The sequence below is a fragment of the Tachypleus tridentatus genome, chromosome 1, assembly GCF_004210375.1.
Source record: "Tachypleus tridentatus isolate NWPU-2018 chromosome 1, ASM421037v1, whole genome shotgun sequence".
Taxonomy (NCBI): Eukaryota; Metazoa; Arthropoda; class Merostomata; order Xiphosura; family Limulidae; genus Tachypleus; species Tachypleus tridentatus.
The window spans coordinates 135,813,037-135,835,811 of record NC_134825.1 but is presented as its reverse complement, the minus strand read 5'-3'; the positions used below and the strand labels follow the sequence as shown (position 1 = coordinate 135,835,811).

The following is a 22,775-nucleotide window of genomic DNA, read 5'->3' as shown; positions in this document are numbered from 1 at the left end:
TAACTTTAAGTTATCTGTTATAGATTTTCAACACCCCAACATGATGTAGTAGCTTAACTGTGTTTGTGTGAGAGTGATAAATATAAACTTGCAATTCTAAAAATATTTTGATTTTAAACGTTTCACGAGTAAAACTGTTTGAAGTTGTATTGAATCATTTCCAAAACAAAAGTAATAAAGTATTACAATTACTTTGTTCCTTACAATTTTCACATGAGTTGCCAGGGTACTTAACTAATCAAAAATGATGTCAGTAGAACTAATTTTAGACAATAGAATTCACTTCTGATGTTCCTCCTCCTGATAAAATGGATACTGATGATTTCTTCTTGTTTTTTTTCTTTTGCATATTCAGTTCTTGTTTTGTCCATAAATTTTAACTGAACAATATAGATACTGGATTATTTGATAATATTAGCAAAGAATCAGTCTAACAAATAATTTTTTATGTAATTTATATGTTCAGTAATTGGATATTGGCCAGGGAAAAATGATTTTGAATTATAAGGGACTGTAGACACTTGTGCAAGGAAAATATATATATGAAACATACCTCTTAGAACAATAAACTTTTTTTGGATTCTACTTATTTCATCAGTTTCAATTTTAAAGAAAGCTATGTACAGGTACACCAGTGATGATAACTCTAATTAATATTGTGAATGTTTAAGGTTTGTTTGTTTTGAAATTTGCAAAAAGCTACATGAAAGCTACTTGCACTAGTCATCCATAATTTAGCACTGTAAGACTAGAGGAAAGCCCACTGCTAATTCTTATATCAATGAATAGTGGGATTGACTGTCACATTATAATGCCCCCATAGCTGAAAGGGTAAGCATGCTTGATGTGACGGGGATTCGAACCCACAGATTACAAGTTGAGTGTCTTAACTACCTGGCCATGCTCGTCCCAAATGTTTAAGAAAATTTATGATAAAGATTCCATTCAGGCTAACTGGATCAGAAATGGTTTTCTGTTAAATCACCAAAACTGCTACAGGAGGTTTTACAGATTAATTTCTGTTGTTTTTCTTGGCTCCAAATGAATGTGTGTGTGTGTGTGTGTGTGTGTGTGTATATATATATATATATATATAAAGGTATTTTTAAATGATAATTCTGTTTTTCATATTTATGCCATTGGCACAGCTATAACGTTATAACAACAAACTGAGAGGAGCGAGAAGAGCCAAATGATACCGAAAAAAGAGAATGTAAGACAGTGTGATCACAGATACTTTGTGTTTTACCTGTTACTCATAATTACAACTAATAATTATTATTATTTATAAGTTTTATTTAAGATCATTAGCAACTCCTCTGGTGGAAGCTATTACATGATAAAAATAGACTGGATAAAAAAAGATGCTTTTTTCTCCTTTCTTTTCTACTGCACCTTCTTATTAGACTTCAATTTCTGTAAGTGCTGCCCTAGCTGGCCGTGCTAGAAAATGAAAAAAATAATTAGTGCATAGACAATTAGTTTAAGAAATTTTACTTTTATTAAAATTTTATTTCATGTGTACTGTTTTTGTTGCACATCAAAATGTTTGTCAACACGTTTCTAGAAACATTTGATTGAGGACTACCACAAATGTTTTAGACAGCAGAGGCACAATGACACACCTCGATTCAAGGTAGGCCTATATAAATTCTTCAATTTTTATGTATGAAGATACAAATATTATGTCTCAACTACAGTACTTATTGAATGGGGAAAATGTTGATGAAAAAGATATCATTTGAAGTCCTGAAATTGTAATAGAAAACTTGGGAAACTTAAAAATTGATAAATCCTCTGGATCACACAACTTTTATCGTTTTAAAAGAATTTAAAAATTTTATTTGTAAATCACTAATTATTTTTATACGTGATTGAGTAGTGGAAGACTATTAGAAAATTGGAAGTTTGTTACTGTTAGTCCAATATTTAAAGGAGGCAGTAAACATTGTCCAGGCAATTACAAGTAGCTGGGAAAGTTTTGGGGAGAGTGATAAAGCTGTATTGAAGAACCATTTAAAGCCTTTTCATATCGTGGCAAAGAGCCAGCATGGTTTCACCAAGGAAAGGCCTTGTTTAATAAATATTCGAAAATTATTTGAGGATGTTATTGCAAGAGTTTATGAAGTAAATACTGTAGATTTAGTTCACCTTGATTTTCAGAAAGCATTTGATAAGGTACCTCACAAAATACTTTTACAAAAACTAAATTTGTAGGTGTTGGGGCAATGTTATTAAATTGGATAGAAAATAGGCAGAGAAGTAAAAATCAGAAAATAATAATAAATGTTAGATATGACTAGATCACAGTTACAGAGCTCTATGCTGAGTCCTCTGCTGTTTGTGATTTATATTAATGAAATTGATTAAACTGAGTTTTTAAATGTTATTCCTTGGAGATGCTCAGATATTTAGCATTTGATATAGGAATAATGGCAATATGTCACCACTGTATGCTTTTTGGAACTCTTCTGCTTTGGAGGAAAAAAGAAAAATCATCTGTTACAGATACCAGAATCTGGTTATAGAATTCCAAATCTTTGTACAATAACATACAAATCCATGGGACCGGTTTGCGTACTGCTACGTTACAATGTTCAAATAAGAATAAAACTACTTTCGATATTTTGTTCAACATTGTTAGTCTGCGCCTTGCTTATATCATCAAATTGCCTTTAAAATTTTTAGACTTTCTTTTCTTCGAATTTGCAGCTAATATCCCATTTTAATTCAAGAGAAACTTCAGTCTCTTAAGCATTGTCGAATTCATTACCACAAGCGGTCAGTGTTTCAGTGGCGTTTGAAATTTGTTTTGCAAATTTCGTGAGATCAAATGATTCTCGCTGTAGCATGTTAGGGATAACATTTATAGTTTCTAAAATTTTGTACTAAAGGGATTACAAGGAAGGCAATCAAGTTTGTTTTGTTTTAATAGAGGCCCTGTCGCTTCTGATATTTCATCACTTCTTCCTTACAGAAGAATAATTCTAGACAGTGTTAACCGTTCTATTGATGATCATTTTGATTTTGATGTTTATTTTCTGTAGACTTTTGACCAGTCGATAACTGTCAATTACGTGTGTGTGTGTGTGTGTGTGTGTGGAAGGTAAGAAAGATTTTTTTCTACCTTTCTCCCGTCCCGGTTCAGTAATGATACTATGGCTGTGTGTATGCTGCTGATAATAAAAAACCTTGAAATGAAAACAGCTAACTAGAAATGCATTTTGTAGTTTTGAATCAATTTCTGCAAAATATTAAACATTCTGAGCGAACGCATGATTAATAAAAGTTTTGTAAATAAGATTACATTATATTATGCAAGGTCGAAAGTTGAACCTATTCCTACCTTGTCAGTCGCGAATTTATTAATTTTTTGTGACTGTCAGCAAACTCCAGCACATGCCAGACATTTTTTTATGGGTTATATTTATAGTGTGAGACGTAACTATTCAAATTCCTCTCTTAAAGCACTTTTAACATGGTAAAGTGTGTTAGTTGTTGTGGTATGTTTACTTTACACTGTATATCACTTGCTGCTTTATCCTCTAACGAACTTCAGAAAACAAGCCTATCACAAATATCAACAAGTTTGTAAATGTCAAGCAGTGTCAGATTAAAGACTTTTTTGTGGTCTTGTGCACTGTGAACAAACTGCTTCTTTTACTTAAACAAGACAAAGCAAGTGAAATACACAGTCTATATATATAAGAACAATTCCTTATTTTATGATTATTAAGTATCATAATACTTCACTCTTTTTTTAGCAGAAAGCACACAAGCTCCACTATCAGTGTAAACATTTCGTGGTCATACTCTAACATTTTGATAATAAATATAATTAATAAAAGCATCCTTGAAGTAACAGGCTTAGAGATATTACAATCTGTGTTACGTAATCTTTGAAAGGTTACTTTAATGAAAGAAGGTATTAAGTACAAACAGTAAAACACAGTAAATTTATGTATAAAACAGGCTTAGAGATATTACAATCTGTGTTACGTAATCTTTGAAAGGTTACTTTAATGAAAGAAGGTATTAAGTACAAACAGTAAATTTATGTACACTTACTTTCACACTCTCCTTCATAAAACATTATATCATCCAGAGCAAATCCTCCATCCGTTGCCTCTCCTTCAAACTGTACCTGTGTCATAACAAAATAATCCGTTGTTGTTTATCGAATAAACAGTATTTTCCGTTATATAATGAAGTCGCAAAATATGATATTGAAACCAGAGCAGCGGCCTTGATACATTGTAGTAGTGTTTTGAAAAGTAATGACAGTGCTCCCTTCTAGACTTTACTTCCGATGTGTAAGTTTTAAACAGATTGGTCTTCAGTGCTGACTTTTCGAAACAACAGGGCTATAATATTTTTTAAATCTGGGGTAGCTTCAGTTATGAATCCTAACTAGTCAACTTATAAAGAGTACAAGATTTAGAGCCTTGCTATGGAATTTCAATCTTTGTGCTAAATTGTATTTTAACGCATTGTTTTACAAATATACTCTTCAAAAAAAGAAATGCAAAAGGGATATTTTTGTCATTTTAAAGAGAAATATATGTAATAACGTTACAAGCTCAGAGTATGTAATGTTACACCTGTTAAGGCACTGATTGTTAGACCAAAATGACAATAAAAGTTGTGCACTTTGAAAACGGAGGAAAAACATCGGATTTTTCGCCAAAACGCATTCGTGTCCAATAAATTTTTTTGAGAGATTTGCATGTTCTGCAAGTGCAACATGTGCAAACTCCCTATAAAAGTGACGGGTTCTCGGTTTTCATAACTCATTGTTAAGCCACCGACACGCAATACATTTACGCCAAGACTGATTGAAGCACAACGCAACAACACCATTGGTCGCTTGGAAGCAGGCGAATATCGATAAGATGTTGCCAGAACTGTGAATGTCCACCCAAGCACCATCACAAGGCTATGGAATCGTCACCAACAACATGGATCAACTTGTGACCGTCCACGATCTGGCAGACCTCGTGTGACCACGCCCGCACAAGATCGCTACATCCGGTTACGTCACCTTCGGGATAGGACCACCACTGCGACGTCTACTGCCTTAACCATACCAGGGCTGCGTAGGATTTCCGATCAGACCGTACGCAACCGTCGACGAGATTATTAGGCCCCATGTGCAACCCATCATGGTGAACGTCAACGACGTTTTTCAATATGACAACGCCCGTCCTCACACAGCCCGACTCACCACTGTCTTCTTGAGACACCACAACATCAACGTTCTTCCCTGGCCCTCCAGATCACCAGATTTAAACCCCATCGAACATCTTTGGGACGAGTTGGACCGACGTCTGCGACGGCGACAACTTCAACCGTAGACTCTACCTCAGCTTGCAGCAGCTTTGTAGGCTGAGTGGACAGCCATTCCACAGGATGTGATTTGTCATCTCATCGGTTCCATGGGTAGGAGATGCCAAGCAGTTATTGATGCTTACGGGGGGCATACTCGTTATTGACGTTGAGTGACGTTAAACGTCAACTAGTGAGCGTGGACTTCGCCTTTGCAGACTTTGGATGTTCAGCAGTGAATGTGCAAAGTTTCACACATGTCATACAGAACTACCCGGAATAAACTTGTTAACAATATGTCTCAAATTTTGCCTTTTGCGTTTTTTTTTTTTTTTTTGAAGAGTATATGTATTTTAAATTTTTGTTTAGTTTAAATATTTTTTGTTTTATCTTATTTAAATATTAACAATAAATTGAATATACAAAGATTTTTACGTTATTTTTATACCGATTTATCCAGTATATAAAGTTTCGTTACTTTTTACGTTAGATTACTTACTATATAAGGTGTATTAGTTTTCACAGCTGTCTGAGCATAGTTCCAATCAGGTCGACTGGTGTCGAACATACGAGTCGAAAAACGCCATAACACGTCACGTTCTTCAGGTTCAGCATCTGATGCCGGCAATTTCACACGGACCACACTTAACGTGGTTGACTCTCCTCGGCCAAATGGAGCAAACCAAAAACTTATACAACGATTATCCACAAGGGCTGATGCAAACTTTGGACTTCGAAGGATGGGATTTTGAACAACATTTTGATTGAAGATGTCAAAGAAAGCATAACCAGCTAGAAACAGCAAAGGAAGAAATGTTTTCTAGTAGTTAATGTACTTTTCTTTTTACAAATCATTACATGTGATAAAAATGAGCAAATATTCACCGACACCTATTATTATATACAATTCGATGAAATTGTACTGATTATTTGTTCATACACTTAAGATATTAATATAATACTGGTGTAGGATAATCTGTAGAAAATCGCCAGCGAATAAACATAAGTAGTGAAATTAATTTGCTACCTGACATTCAGAAATGCGATCTAACCCCCTCTCTTTGATACTTGGTGTTTTCTCAGCAGGAATTCCGTATGTCGTTTGGTAAATCAAGTGAGGGAAACCTAGTTACTGACTTAAAGAAATTGTGATGTTTTTCGACTTATAACACATTTTTAATTGTTTACTGTGATGTTCGCTTGAGACTTACCTGGAGCTCCGAAGGAATGGTCTTGCAGGTTGGCTGGACGAGTGGAAGTGGACGCAAGCCTCCAAGTAAGAGACCCCTCATCCAATTGAAACTGACGGCTTAAGGTAGCGACAGCAACACGGCTTCTACTGAATCCTTTACGTCCTTCGAATAATGGAATCGACTGTTCAGATTTTGACCCGTTGGTCCAACCACACATGTCTCGTACGAAGGAGCATTCGCCTGAATAATAAAAAAGGATTTATTGATGTGCTATATTTAATATCAAACTCAAAACCTGCACGACAAATACACGTAATCAGACTAGTAGCTACTCAGTTCCGAAATCATGGTCAATAATAAACTATGCTTAAATATTTATCTCTGTTTTATAACCTTAAATTGAAGTAAATCATTTCAGATATTTGAAACTTTGTAAGAGCAAAATAGTAGTGGTTCTTTATTATACGGATGGTATTTAAAACTTCAGAAGATGTTAAGAGGATATTAGGTTAAAAGATGTTTTTAGATATTTAATAGATACGGCAATGTTTAAAATTACGATATCAGTTGAAAGTCAGTAACTGTTTTATTACTACTATTTGGTTAAGTTTAATATCTGACTGAAATACTTAGTGGGTTGTGATATGTTTTGATAAACCGATTAGAGTGTCAATCCTGCGAACAGAGGTATATTATTGCTACTTCGTTCGACAATAATCTGGCCAGGTGGTTAAGGCACTCCATTCGTAATCTGAAGGTCGCAGATTCGAATCCCCACTACACCAAACATATTCGCCCTTTCAGCCATGGGACATTATAACGTTAAGGTCAATCCCATTATTCGTTGGTAAAAAGAGTAGTTCTAGAGTTGGCGGTGAGTGGTGATGACTAGCTGCCTTCTCTTACACTGCTAAATTAGGGACGGCTAGCGCTTATAGCCCTCGTGTAGCTTTGCGCGAAATTCAAAACAAACCAAACACACACACACACAAAACAATAAGCTTACCATTCATAGTCGTTGCTTTGCTTGGGAGAGCTGAAAAAACAGAAAGAAAGAAGGTTTATCCTCTTATTTCAAAGAAGTACATAAGTTATTTCTATGTAATAATGAACTCCAAATTAATGCATGTTTGACGTTCATTATGAGAATAAGACTAAATTCTAAATATGATTAAGATTCTCCGTAGCCAATTTAAAGCACTGTATCACAGTAAATGGTTTGAACTTCTATGTTTTGAGTCAGTAAATATGAAGTTGGCCCGGCATGAATAGGTGGGTAAGGCACTCACCTTGTAATATGAGGGTCGCGGGTTCGAATCCCCATCGCACCAAACATGCTTGCCCTTTCAACCGAGGGACCGTTATCAAGTGACGGTCAATCCCACTATTCTTTGGTACATGAGTAGCCTAAGAGTTGGCGGTGTGTGGTGATGACTAGCTGCCTACCCTCTAGTCTTACACTGCTTAATTAGGGACGGCTAGCGCTCATAGCCCTCTTGTAGCTTTGCGCGAAATTCAAAAACAAACAAACAATAGTAATTGTATTCATTTCGTAATACTGAATGTTTAGGAATAACGCACTTTTGTCAGTTACAAATAACTCCGGGATTACAAAAGAGTAATCGGAATCTGCTGTTTCAAGGACTTTTGTAATGAGAGTAAAATCTAAAACCTACAACGAATACGTTTAATAGGTACTGTGTTGGAAACTCCAATTACACTGATGTTACCTTATTTAAATAACAAATGCCCCACAATGGCTTAGCGGTAACTTAACACGCTTAGAACGCTAAATTCCTGGCTTCAATTACTATACACAAGTAGATGATTTTGGAGCTTTATGTTTAAGATGAGCCAAACCAAAAACAATTGTTTAAATAAAATAATGAACGATAGGGACTTGAATCTAGTAACCTTCCTTCTCCTGAGTTAATGAGAGCACGAGAGAAAAATCAAATTAAATATGAAATTCAATAGAAGGATCTTAATTAAGGGATAAGAATGCATATAAGTCATGTTTTAAATATTAAAGTGCAAGATGATATTTCGTTTAAATATCATACAAAATAACAGAAATAACTGATGTGTAGTGCACAACAACTTACAGGTGTGGCATGGGTAAGTGGTTAAGGCGCTAGACTCGTACTCTTAGCGTCGTGGGTTCGAATCCCCGTTACACACAAAACGTACTTGCCCTTTCGGCCATGAAAGCGATATAATGTTACAGTCAATCCCACTATTCGTTGGTAAAAGAGTTGGCGGTAGATGGTGATGACTAGTTGCCTTCTCTCAAGTTTTACACTACTAAATTAGGAACGTCTAGCACAGCTAGCCCTAGCGTAACTTTCCGCGAAATTCAAAAACAAACAAATAACAACTTACTTGTACAGTCCCCGCTGAAAAAACTTATGTCATCGAACGCAATATATCCAACCCTATCAGCTCCCCAGATGCCCTCTATAATAACCTGAAAGAAATGTTTGTAAAACACTAAATCGAAATAAACAATAATAGTCGAAACTAGGTTTGTATGTACCTATCTGTTTTAAGATAAACAACAGTCATCCTAACTATGCTTCCATATACCTAACTGTTTTAAGATAAACAACAGCAGAGATGCCAACCATTACGATTTTGGTATATACGTTACGACTATACGCTCATACAGACAAACTTACGACTTATTGCAACTCCCAAATTATTATATATTATATAGGCCTATACAATAAAGTGATAAATTGTTCCCCTAGGGCTTGAAAGGGGTGAAAAGAAAATTTCTAGCGAGATATAAATACATTTTGATAATAAATAAAAGACAGTCCAATTGCCTACTTGCGACAATCATGTTTGTGCTTGAAATAATAATAAAATATTTGTATCTCCGACGTCTACCAACAGTTTGAGTGCGGTGCTTCTCCATACTGGGTACGTGGGCGAATCCATAGTTACGTCATCAGTGCTTGTTAGCCAATCAGCGTTCACAAGTTGAGAAAAAGAGGCCTCGTTCACCAGATTGTCTCGTTTCTGGCAAATCTAAAAGGACTAAAACTGTGAATCAAAAATTTAGGAAAGAGTATAGTGCAAAATATCCGGTCATTACAAAACGCTTGAATGTCACTGACTTTTGATGCAGTTTGTCATATCGATTTTTCTGTGGCGCATGGCAGGATAAACGATTATTCCAGACATACAAAATCGACATCTCACCAACAAAAGGCTGAGGCGAAGACAAAAATGATGCAGATAACGACATTTATGAGTAAGAATTTAGAACATGAAACCATAAATGCAGAAGTGATGTTCACGCAATTCGTCATTGCTCATAATTTACCCTTATCTGTAGCCGATCATGCAGGACATCTATTCAGAAAAATGTTCCCCGACTCTGATATAGCAAAAAAATATGGCTGTGTGTGCAGTCAAATGGACAATGTTGTTATAACTCCCAACCATCCAGAGACATTCTCATGAAAGCAAAGGCTGCGTGTATTTTTGTTATCGACTCGTAATTTGAGGATCGCAGGTTCGCATCCCCGTCACGCCAAACATGCTTGCCCTTTTAGCCGTGGGGGCGTTATAATGTGACGGCTAGCGCAGATATCCCTCGAGTAGCTTTCCGCGAAATTAAAAAAAAAAATTTTTTTGTTATAGCAAAGCCACATCTGGTTATCTACTGTGACCATCAAGATTAATCGAATCCTCTGATTTTAGCTTTGTAAATCTGAAGACTTACCACTATCCCACCGGAGGACAAAGAAATTATTTATGGCAACAGGTTCAGACATTTTTAAAATTCAGATTGGATGTTGATAAACGCTACGCGCAATTCGCAGCAAATATGTCAGGCGTCTTGACGTGATGCAACTGTTAAAGACGAATATTACACTTACAAAAGGTTCATGTAATAGGTTACTTTTGTGTTCGTGATGAAATCTATGAATTAAAAATAATGAGAAAATTTATGAAATGCTTTTACATTAAAGGTGTTTAAAATTTTGTGATTACTTAATGTTTGTTTTTATGCACAAAGCTACTCGGTTTCTTGCAGTATATCTCAGCAGATATACAACTATGCCACTGGAGGACATTTGACATCACTTATTGTTCTAGTTTCACAAAGTAAACTCTTTGCTAATCTTTTGCAAGCTGACCTTGTGCTTTGTCACCCCTACATTACTTACCATCTAAGTTGTCTCTGCCTTCTGGTTGGTCTTTTGGGCTACTGTGATGACCAAACCGATACTGTGATATAAAAGGCACAACAATCACACTGTAAGTTAAACGAGTCACAAACTAAGTTTACGATCTGCTTGACTAATAGATGGGATGAACATGGGACGTTTAATATATTGTTGACCTGCTTCGCTTACTTTTAAGAACCGACTGGACTTTTCCTTTGCTTTTCTCCGAAACTCTTCTCACTAGGTCAATCTACCCAATCATCTGATAGGAAACAAAACTAGGAGAATTTAATTCAAACCTCCAATGCACATATCAAAATTCTATTGTGAGCGGGGCGAAGGGGGATATAAATATCCCTGAACACCCCAGTTGGGAAGTTCATCTACCTTTAAAACTAAATACCTGCCACGGATTTTTCGTTTTCGTCTTATAGATAGGATACTGCTTCTTATGCCAATGTTGTTGGTCTCCAGTTTGTGCGTAGAGATTGAATTGAATAAATTGTTCGAAAGCAGCTCCAAACATACAGTTTTGCCCTTTTTTTCTAAGTATTTTCTAGTAAGCTGCGTTTGGAAGTTTTATCTTGTTTTGTTTAAATTTGCAGTTACTTTTAGTTACATTCCATGAATTCGCTTTGAACTTATTTAAATATTGAATTCTTTCTTTTTCTTGGGACAAGTTTTATTTCATTTAAGACAATAACGTTTGGTTTGCTTCCAATGCCACTGATTGGTATCTGTCTCTTTTCTTCTCTGCATATTATTACACAACATTTTACTGACAATATCCTCTACTGTTGCCCCTTTATCTCAGGAAATAATTTCTATGTGAACTGTGTGCAGTATTATATTTCTAAATGAAGACTGCTATTACCGCAACTTTCGATATAATGTTGCTCCTGCAAAGTTTTGTAATTTTACATCATAAGTTTCATTTTTTTTTGTTCATTCAAATGTGAATAATTTGGATTAATATACGTTTAACTATTTAAAGTGCGATGCATATATGCATTTCGTTTAAGAACAAATTCTCAGAAAGGAAGAAAAAATTGTTACAGTAGTATCGAACATAATACTTTATTAAAGTTGTTACAGTAGTATCAAACATAATACATTATTAAAGTTGTTACAGTAGTATCAAACATAATACTTTATTAAAGTTTTATAACAGAATTGTTTAACAATTTAGAATAAATCAACTACGCCTCTATTTAAACTATTATACCTGTTTCTAATCTTTCACATAGAGCTTATGACCTCTATGCTTCATGCCAATTCAGATTATTTTTATCTGTTTGTTGAATATGACGACCAACAAATTACTTTTGTGATGCTACTAATCCAACAGTAACAGATGAAAACAGAGCTACTGCAAAGTTTGACTGTTTATGTTTTACTTAGCCGTTAAATCAGTTTGAAGATTTTATAAGTTCCAGATTTGAAATTGGGAAACAGCATTGAAATCTAAGGCCACGATTTTGTTTGTTCTTTGAAATTTCCCATGTAAACCTTGCTATGCTAATTGTTATGTTCTATTTGAACCCCCAGTTACCTTTAGCTACGTTTCTTGATTTGATCTCGTTGACTGATTGTTTGGAATTAAGCACAAAGCTACAGAATAGGTTATATGTGCTCTGCCTACCAGGGTAGCGAAACCTGGTTTTTCGCGGTGTGAGTCCGTAGACATACCGCTGTACCACTGGCGAGATGATCTCATTGAAAAATTATTTTTGAAAATTTTCTTTACATATGTTTTAGTTATCCAAGAATAAATAAAACTGTTTTGTTTCATGCCATACCACCCGCTTCTTCTTCCCTTGTTTTCTCAATATTGCATGACTGAAACCTCGAATCTCGTGTAGCAGGAGTTTATTTATACACTTTTTCGCCAAACTAGAAATAATCTATAAAAACAAAACATTCACCAGCTCAGCATGAAAGGTTAGTTCCTTCAATAATTTAATTCGCTAACTTAACACAAGATGCATGTTATTTGCTTAACGTGTGTAATGATCTAATTTCCGTGCTGTCAAGTTACTAATCTTTTACTTTGCACTACAGCTAGAGGAGTTGTATGATCTATATATTACACTCTTAAATATTTAAAATTAATAATAATGACTAATATCAACTAAAAACAATGTATTTTTAACATGATAAAAATATCCTGTATTCCCTTATGCTTGTTTAATGTTACAATTAGCCTTGCTTTTCTCACCTGATAAGGTTCCGTGGGGGGTTTTCCTTCCGGAAGTAGAACAATCGGAGCACGTGCCATCAACCACCGTTGTCCTTGGTGGTTGTTCAACCTCCAGACAGGAGTGAGCATAGAAAATTCTCTCGAAGAAGAACTAGGAAGAACATACACTCGTAAACTGCCCAGACTTGGACCTGAATGATCAATAGTCTTCTCGTACATGTAATAGTAGAAGGCCATGCACCTTGCCATGGTAGCAGCCGGAAACGTGGGACTCACCAACCAAGCGACATTTCCTCCTCGCTGAGGCAGTTGACTATTGCTCACCAAGTTCATATAGTAGCCTACAGAGTTTGAAATATTTCTTTAATTTAGAAAAACAACAAGACAAAGTAAAAAATATTGAACTGTGGTGGCTAGTTTTCAAGAACACAATACAAAGTGAGCTGCTGCGTTGTGTTCACCGCGAGTATCGAACCCCTATTTTTAGTGAAATAAACCAGTAAGCTTGATGCTGAACCGTCAGGGGGATGTGGTCGTTAATATCTTATTTTATTATAATCAAACTTAATGTAAAGCAAAATCTTAAACAGCCTCCGAAACCCGTCACCCAGAAACACCTATCGACTCATGAAATATCTTCCAAAGAAAGTCACCATTTTTTTCGCCTTGCCAGCCCTAACACAGATGAACCTCACTTCGAAAACGACCAAGGTTCTTCTAATTTAATTTCGATCTTTCACCCAGTCTATTTTTAACTATTATTAACGTATTATCAAAACTTTGATAGGCATTTTGATATAAGAGACACGTCTGCTATTCTTTTAAAGGTTTGTAGGTATCGCTCCATGGACCTAATCTACCTCCATTTCTTGAAGATTCATCTACATGGGACGAAGTAGTTGTAAGAAACTCCAAAACACTCATAAAAACCACAAAACACAAAATTTGTATTTCTCATCCCATAGACCCAATGAACCTCTACAACAAATTTTCTGAAAGTCCATCCAAACCCTGCGAGGTAGTTAAATAGACATAAAACACAAAATAGACAGAACTATTATATTTATAAAGATACTTTTGTTGTTAAGTAACATGACATGGAAAAACATTTGGAACGTAGTGTTACAAAATGCGCTGATTTTTCTGTATATTAGAAGCGGTTCACTTAATTCCTATTTACCAATAATTGTTCTATGACTACGCCACGAATTCATTTCATGAATGACTAATTTTAATTGGCTCACAGAGGAATTTACCGATGTTTGACTGCACTTTTCCGTCTATCTGTTGGTCAAACTTGATTTCACAAAATTTATTTATTTCTTTCATTTATCTATGAAATGTGAAGTTAAGGTACACTATGGGGTGAGGGTGGTAGCATTTGCCCCGTTACTTTTGACGGGCCATATGGTAGTGTATATGTATATATATATATATACATATATGTTTGGCATATGCTTGTGAATATGTTGGTTTTGGGCTCCTGTTTTGCCTTAAAGTCATGAAGACGTATATTCCTGCGATTTTGAGTATCGAGGACCACCCTTGACGGCTAACTTAGCAGTCTGCCCGTCATTATTGACGAGTTACCCGGCGACTTATCACTTAAGCATATTAGCGCTTTCCCGACATATTTAAACCAAATGCAACCATTGTCTGAATCAAGATCTCCAATACTTATACTCTCCGTGGGATTGTTATTTAACCATTATCTGTAATCCTTCCCACTCTACATCTAACGTGTTTTTTTTTTCTGTCTTCCTTAAGGGCGGCGACCATTTAATCTCTCTATACGAAATCCGTCAGTCATTAGAAGAAAAGAACCAAATCAGATTACATGCAGTGCACACTATCTGATTTTTAATTTCAAGACGGAACACTAATTGTCACTAGCTCAAGACAATTTACCAACCTCATCATCACTCAAGGATGTAACTTTTATATCTTTCATTTCAGAGCCGAACGCCATTATCGTCGGTAGCCCCTTCACTTCTTCTAACTCTTTCAGGAACTGTTTAATTACCCAGCACAAACTAACAGACCATGGAAGCTCTGCACAGAACTACTATCCGCCAACAAAGCTATATCAGACAAAATCATCCAGACAACACTAGTCAAAAAAATCTCACAATTGTCCTAGACTCTAATGCTTCAGATCACCAACCGCGATACTTTTACATTTACAGAAGGACAGATTAATCCAAATCGACGACCAACCCAACGAAGATTTCCGAAAGTCTACCCGACTGTCTAAGACACAAGCCTCCCAAAACCCATCAGCTAGATATTCCTTCCGACCCAGGAAATGTTCTTCTAAAGAGGTCACAGTTTTTTGCCTCATTCACTGACGACTAAGATTCTCCAACTTAACTTCGACCTTTCATTCATCCAGCATATTTTAACTTTTATAAAATCTTACCAAAGTTACCAGTGTATATTGGGACTAATCCTTGTTTATCCTTTTATAGATCCCAGGCAAGAACCAGGCAGTTATATAAGGCTCCCTGACCGCACAAGTTTTCGGTGTACTCCCGTTCTCCCCAACAGGAAAATTATTCGTGAGCATAGGATCTACAGATCTAGTCCTTAGAAAAGACTGTACCAAGTCGTCATTAGTTATCTTAAGTTTTTATCACTTCTCAAGCACAATAGAAAATATAAGTAAAAGAATAACTAAAATATAAAAAAAATCAACTTAATTATCTGGTATTTAGGATAAAACAAGTGCTTCTGTTAAAACAGAATGAGTGTGCTTGGTCAGGGTTCTCATCCAGTGCTATCATCGACTTCTAAACGACTTCAACGACCCAGCCAATAATATTGCCACCAGATACGCGTACCACATCTTCACGTACTTTCGTCTCTCTCGTACGTGCTGTTTTTAGCTCGAGGCGAGCTTACTTTCATTCATTCATTCATTGTCTTTACCAACGGCTTGAGTTATTATGATCAGCGCACGAATCAAGTGATAATATCCTTGTAAACTATTTAATTTTTCCACGAAAATCAAGTGAGGAAAATAAGAAACAGTTTTTCTGACTTTCACTGGTGATCTTTCAGACCTCTTCGGAGTCTGGAAGATACTCAATCAAAATAAATACCAAGAATCGGATGAACGGACAATGTGATTAAGTTTACTTTACCTGAGGAAGTTCCTGTCGTATGGTCAGTACCTGGTCCACTGACACTGTAGCTGAATTGACGACCCCAGTCAAAGTCATCAAATTGGTCTGCCAGTCCAGGATTAGTCCAGCCACATGTGTTCTCTTCGAAGTTGCAATCACCTAGTCAGAGAAGGTTAAGTATTTACATGATATGTCTTTGTAGAAACATTCTTCATGTGTTGAGGACGAGACTTTAATTGAAGACTGTTCTAATATCTTATTTTATTGAACGTAATAAGAATTAATATTTTATTAGGTTGAGGAATAATTCGTGAGCGTTTTTAAATAATGTCATTCAAGCATTACATGCAAGACTATACAATACTTCAATGCATGAACACATTACACCCAAAACATTTATTATGATAATTTATTTCATGTAATACCTAGGTATATAGTATGCACTGTTTTAAACGAAATTGCAAGAAATTAAATGCGAAAAGCAGATGGTGTCGAAAATGCTCGATTTTGTCCACTTGACATTCCATTTAATGAGCTGAAAATGAAAGCAAAAATTAAAGACATATGAAAATCAAACACACCATCTATTAGAGCAAAAAATTATCTACCAAATGACATGAAATATTTTGCGAAAGCGTTTCATTTATGAATATATTTATTTAACTTGAAAAAACGCTAACGAATTATTCCTCAACCCAATAGAACAAATAACGTGTGATGTTACATATTATAATTTATCTCGGACGAAACTTCGAGTTATTATGTTATGTACGTTATGTACCACTGTTTTAAATAAAGTGAGACTGTAATTTGAACTTATAAGTTAATTAAATGCCAGTATGTATCAAGTGTATGATATCTGCCAACAAGATTAACGCACAGGTATACTTCTCTTTACAGGCAAACGTAAGTTTCCACCGCCGAATATATTTAATATCCTCATAGAAATACTAGCATCTAAAGTTAAATCACTGAAGGTAAACAGTTTGTAATGCTCGAAATCTATGAACGTTCGGGGTTAGATATCTGTAGTTTTCCAATTAAGAAGCGTTTATCCCAATTATAGCTTAATGCTCATAGCAGACCAACAGAATTCTCAAACTGTCTCTTGGTGAATCGATTTATAATCTTTATACGAAGTTCTAGAACGTTCAGTTGGCCCAACAATATTCGAAGATAGGCTTGCGCTTTCTTAAAACATATATTGTTAATTCGTAATCTTGATAATCTTCTATAAATTAAGAAAACACGAGAGACTTGCGCACTGCACATTTAACAGTATAAGTTACATACATTTCTAAATATATATCAAACTGAAACAAACATAAGTATTAAAATAATATTAAAACCATTACTGTGAACATGTGTATTCATTAGAAGATAGATTTTTACTGATTACTGTTTGACCTAAAATATCAGGTGGAATGTCCAGCCACTCAACTGCCTATAAATAAATTCAGGGAATTCATATACACTATTTAGTAACTGTAGTTGTACCTTATCGTACCTTTTTCTTTTTTTTCGTGGTAGTACTTTGAAAAATAATCTATTGCAGGACAGAAAAATATGCTTATATAAATGTGTTAGATATTTCTTTTCTACCTGTAACGGAATTATCAATGTATATTTTACGAAAGCACTAGCGTATCCTCGAATATTGTTGGACCAACTGAACTTTCTAGAACTTCGCCTGAAGATTGTAAATCGACTCGCCAAAAGACAACAAAATATTGTTGATCTGCTACAGTCTGAAGCTATAATTGTGACAAACGTTTATTAATCGGAAACCACAGATATTTGACCAAGAACGTTCATAGATTTAGAACATTACAACCCGTTTAACTCGAGTGAATTAGCTTCGGACGATAAAGTGTATATAATTCCAATGAGGATTATGAGTTTGTTTTAATTCACCTAAATCAATTTAGGTGTATGAATAATGTTGTGACATTCCGCTTAGTTCATTATTCGATATACAGTTAGGTCTCATTATAATGGTAAAGTTTATCTTTGGTTTGCTGATTCAATCTATGCTGACAAGCCTTGAATAGGTAAAGCTGCAGTCCACAGAAGAGTGTTCAATCAATCAAAGAATGCATTAGGCCTTTGTGCTACGTATTCTGTGTTCAATTTACCTTTGATGGAATATAAAATAAATCTTTAATATACTTATATCATCATAAAACAATTAGTCTGCTGAATATTATCAAATATTGAATTAGGCGAAATGTCATAACATTATTCGCATACATAAATTAATTTAGATTATTTTATGGTGAATTAAAAGCGACTCAAAACCCCCATAAAATAATGTTATACTTTTCAAATGTATACCAAATAGGGTGACTAGACTACAAACTAAGACAGAGCAGCACTTTCTTCTAATTTCAAAATGGTTATTATAAATTTGAATAAAATTTAACTTTTTGTTAATTTACTTTAAAATTAGGGGAACTGTTCCTCAACGTTTCCAAATATGTTAACATTTGTATTGCCTTTGAAATAGTTTCACTTTCTTTTTTGATGACAGACACAAAACAAATGAGCAAAATAATCATATTATAATATTAATACATCCAAAAAACTTTAATTATTCATTGTATCTAATTCTAAGATAGGCTATTTAATATCTGAATTTATTTAAGAATCAATAATGTTTACAAACATACTTTTTTGGGTTAGTAATACTCTGAAATTTTAAAACATATTTTTGTGAAGAACGAATGAAACGTTATAATGTTTTTCATTAAACAGACATTATATTCAGTACATAACTGTATACAGTACGTAGATTACGAAAAACTGTCTTAACTGTCTTCATATTCAGAACTGCACGAACCTAAGTTACCCACCACCCACGATCAAAACATTCAAGATAATGTGGCAGCAGGAGTAAACGAATTACGGCAGTGGGTTACTTGAGTAGACCGTGAATGACAGTCAGATGCGTATATAGATACCCAGACGATTTGTGCGTCCTGAGAAACGTTTTCAAGACAGACACTGGAACAAACTACCACAAAACTCTTATTTTTTTAACGAAACGTAAACGTTAACAAGCCACACAGAGAAAAGTTTGTAATGGTACACAAATAGGACTGTCCCGAAATTCAGATGTATAACAAATCAAACAGAAACATTCATGTCTGTGTAATGTATGTAACTCAACAATTTAGCAAAACTGTATCATGAACACATGAAGTTAGGACATAAAAGTACAACAGATTTATGTTTTTTTAATAAACGTATAAGAAGATATATAGACAAATTAAAGTCTATTTAACAAATTATACAGAAAAGTTAATATCTTTGTCAGTTTTTAACAGAACGGTATAAGAAACTATAGAGACAGATTTAAGTCCTACTTACAACATACTAGAATGACGACTTTAAAGATGAAGGCAATATTACGTCTTTAATGAAATTTAAACGTATAACAAACTAAACAGACAAGCTTGTGTTTCAGTAAAGTAACATAATTGTATAACAACATGAAAAGACAGGTCTAAGTTTCTGTAATGTAACAGAACTCTATCATAATATATATATAAGAAAATGCCTCTATTATGTAACACAAAAACTATACTTTGTCAGTTAACAGAATCTAACATAAAGTTATGACAAACTACACAGACATGTTTATGTTGCTTTAATCTAACATTAATGTATAACAAATTACACTATGTAACAAAATTTTTCATTTTTTTTGTTCCTGGGCAGAAAGTGTTATTTCCCAATTGCTTATGCCTAAAGTAAATGGAAAAAGACCTATTTTTCTCTTCAAACTTTGCTTTTGTGACCTGGGTAATGAAATTTCCAAATTTACCTATTTTCCAGAATATTCCAGGTAGATTCAGTGCTGAATAGCTGATGGAGAATTTTCTCGAACTTATAAGAATTTTCAAGATTTTTCTAGAATTTTCTAGAACTTTCCATAGTAATATATATATTGGGGCTTACCATTTCAGTTTAGTTCTACCTGCCTAAGTGAAGACATAGACCTATCTGATTTTATCAGAGATAGCATCAAGAAGCTGCAAGCATTCTCTAGACGCATTCTGCAATGTATGTAACAAATGTATCAAGACAAGAGCGAAAATTTACTCTGTGACAACATCTGCTAAAATGTGTGAAGCTTAGAAGGTATATTTCGGTATGCCTGTCGGGGATCAAGACAAACCCTGGGCACCTCATTTTACCTGTAAGCACTGAAAAAAAAACTCTAGAAGGTAAAACGGACAATTTTTGCTTGCTTGAATAGTAAGATTTTATATCATACAATTTTTAGACCTTTTAAAATTTAAATATCTTTTAATTTTAAAAAAATCCAATAGCATAGAAAAAATATCACATAAAATATTTTGTACGAACCTCTTACACATTAGTTGTGGATGAAATAAGTTTATTCTTTATAATAACAATTTTATTTTGCTGTTTTGCAGGATGGTACAGAGGGGAAAAGAGAGTCAGGAAGTTCCAAGAATTTCGTGTAAACCCACTGACCACTCAAGCAATTGATACTTCTGCATGGTGGTCCCTTTCGAACGCCGGACTGGCAAGAATGCATCTGTTATCATGTATTCGGACCTTCCATCTTCCATCGCCCCAGTGCCACACTGTCCTGAGCTCCCTGTACCTACTTAAGTCTCCAGAGAGAAAGCAGCAAGTCAGAAGAGGAGGTGGACGTTGAAGATCCAGATTACACTTTCAGAGGTGCAGCTGGTGAGAGAAACCCATACTACCCCAACCAAAGAGACTTCAATGACTTGATCAGAGATCTTGGTCTAATAAAGTTGAATGGCGAGCTTTTAACATCTAGGCTCAAGGAGTAGGATTTGTTAAATGAAAGTGTGCAAGTAACCCGAACGAGTGGCGCCTCTTTACTCATAGCTCATCCAGAAGCCTCAAAGCTGTGCTGCTCCATAACGGGAATAAGTATCCGTCTCTTCCCCTGGCTCATTTGGTGCACCTCAAAGAGCAAGGCGAGTGCTTCCACTAAGATATACTGGACTTTGAACACCGCTACCAAGGACCATATAACGAAAACATGATGGGAGACCATATTTGGAGGCTGATACGTGAAAGTGATTTACATTGCAGTCGCAAATCTCGAAAAACTACTCAGTCCTAAACATTTTTGTTCATTTTTGTATAACTTAAGTATAAATGCATGTAAATCTTGATTCATATGTAGTTTCATTCAGACCTTATGTAAATGAAAATGTGCAAATTTGCCCGTTTTTACATAGAAAACAGGTTAATTTCTAAATTTCATTATCCAGATCACAAAATCAAAGTTTGAAGGGAATAATGGCCATTTTCTGTACTTTTACAACAAAAGCAATTAAGAAATAACACATACCACCCAGGAACAAAGTTTGTGTTACATTGTGTTATAAAAATAGATTTATGTCTTTCTGTTGTAACTCAAAGGTATGAAAAATAAGAAGACAGGTATAAAAATACAGACAATTTTATGGCTTTGTAATGAAAGTTAAATATACAGTAAAATACATTGATAGATTTATGTTTTTCTAACGTAACTTTTGTTTCACAATCTACAAAGGCAAGTTTAAAACTTTAATTGTAATATAACGTAATATTCCTTCTTAATGTAACATAAATTTGTAATAAACTAAAGATACATCTTTACTTTTTACAGTGCATCATAAAAATACAACAAACTATACAGATTTATGTGTTTGTAATGTAAAATAAATTTATAACACATTATATAAAGTTATATACAAAACAATTATGTTTTGTAATGTAACTTAAATAAAACTTCGAAATCAAATTCGCTACAGCTTTAGAACTGTAAATTAGAAATAAAAAAAACATTTACCTGAGTTTGGTGATGCAGTCTGAGGAAAAACTAAAAAATACAGACAAGAGAAGGTTTAATAATATGCTTATTTAACATAAAACTAAAAAGTTGATATAAAGATAAAATAAAATAAATATATATTTATTTATCATAAAAAATGATATGAATATAAAAGAAAGTTAATATACACTTATCATCTAAAAAGTTGATATAAATATAAAATAAAATTAATATACATGTTTATTCCAACAATTTTAATCTTGAGGCTGAAGTTAAATTATACAATTCGTTTCTTGAATTATTAACTTTATGTTTGCTCAGCAATACAATTCCCATTATTTGAAGGGCATGCAGCCTGACTGTCTCTTTTCTAAATTACATTATAATTTCTATGAGTTTCATCTTAATACCAATTACAATGAAACGAATAAAAATGGCTCCGAGCACGGTATGGACAAAGAAATGGCGTGAATGGTGAATATGGTGTGAAAAATAAGCATAATCTGAAGAAGAGGAATGATGCAAAGAGCATAGATGGTGTTGAAAATACGCATATAAAGTATGATATGTATTTTATGGAAGAATGGTACCCAATCGAGTGGTTGCTAAAAACGCTTGACGAGTTCGTAACAAAATCCCTGATGGATTAGGTTAAACTACTTTTTATCTATCCGAGAATTATAAAATTTTATTTCATTGTTGGAACACTGTGTTTACTAAACACCAATTTATGTATTTATAGTGTTTCAGGTGGTCTCGAAAATGCATATATTGCATAAGTAAATGTTGAAATTTTCTTTTTTTGTCGCAAAACTCGAGGTTTTAGTGAAATTTGTTTGAAAATCGATAATACACTCTAATAAATAACAGGATGCTTGACAAAAATACACACGCAAATAGTGAGTCCAGCACTTTAGCGTCTGT

The 22,775-nt window shown here is 34.4% G+C and overlaps 1 protein-coding gene across 2 annotated transcripts in view; it reads right to left on the bottom strand.

Moving 5' to 3' along the window:
* Positions 1-1,261: 1,261 nt before the first annotated feature.
* The window catches only part of LOC143224997 (MAM and LDL-receptor class A domain-containing protein 1-like), a 69,548-nt gene continuing 48,034 nt past the window's right edge, over positions 1,262-22,775 (bottom strand). Inside the window, exons 10-18 of one of the 2 annotated variants that reach the window (XM_076453615.1) lie at positions 21,870-21,899; positions 16,043-16,183; positions 12,918-13,240; positions 8,901-8,985; positions 7,525-7,554; positions 6,537-6,758; positions 5,825-6,117; positions 4,069-4,144; positions 1,262-1,443 (exon numbers count right to left, since the gene is read on the bottom strand). In XM_076453615.1, coding sequence (XP_076309730.1) covers positions 1,403-1,443; positions 4,069-4,144; positions 5,825-6,117; positions 6,537-6,758; positions 7,525-7,554; positions 8,901-8,985; positions 12,918-13,240; positions 16,043-16,183; positions 21,870-21,899 — 1,241 coding nt within the window. In that variant the 3' untranslated portion in view covers positions 1,262-1,402. The remainder of the gene's footprint in view (positions 1,444-4,068; positions 4,145-5,824; positions 6,118-6,536; positions 6,759-7,524; positions 7,555-8,900; positions 8,986-12,917; positions 13,241-16,042; positions 16,184-21,869; positions 21,900-22,775) is intronic. The other variant, XM_076453606.1, reaches the window with a different exon arrangement.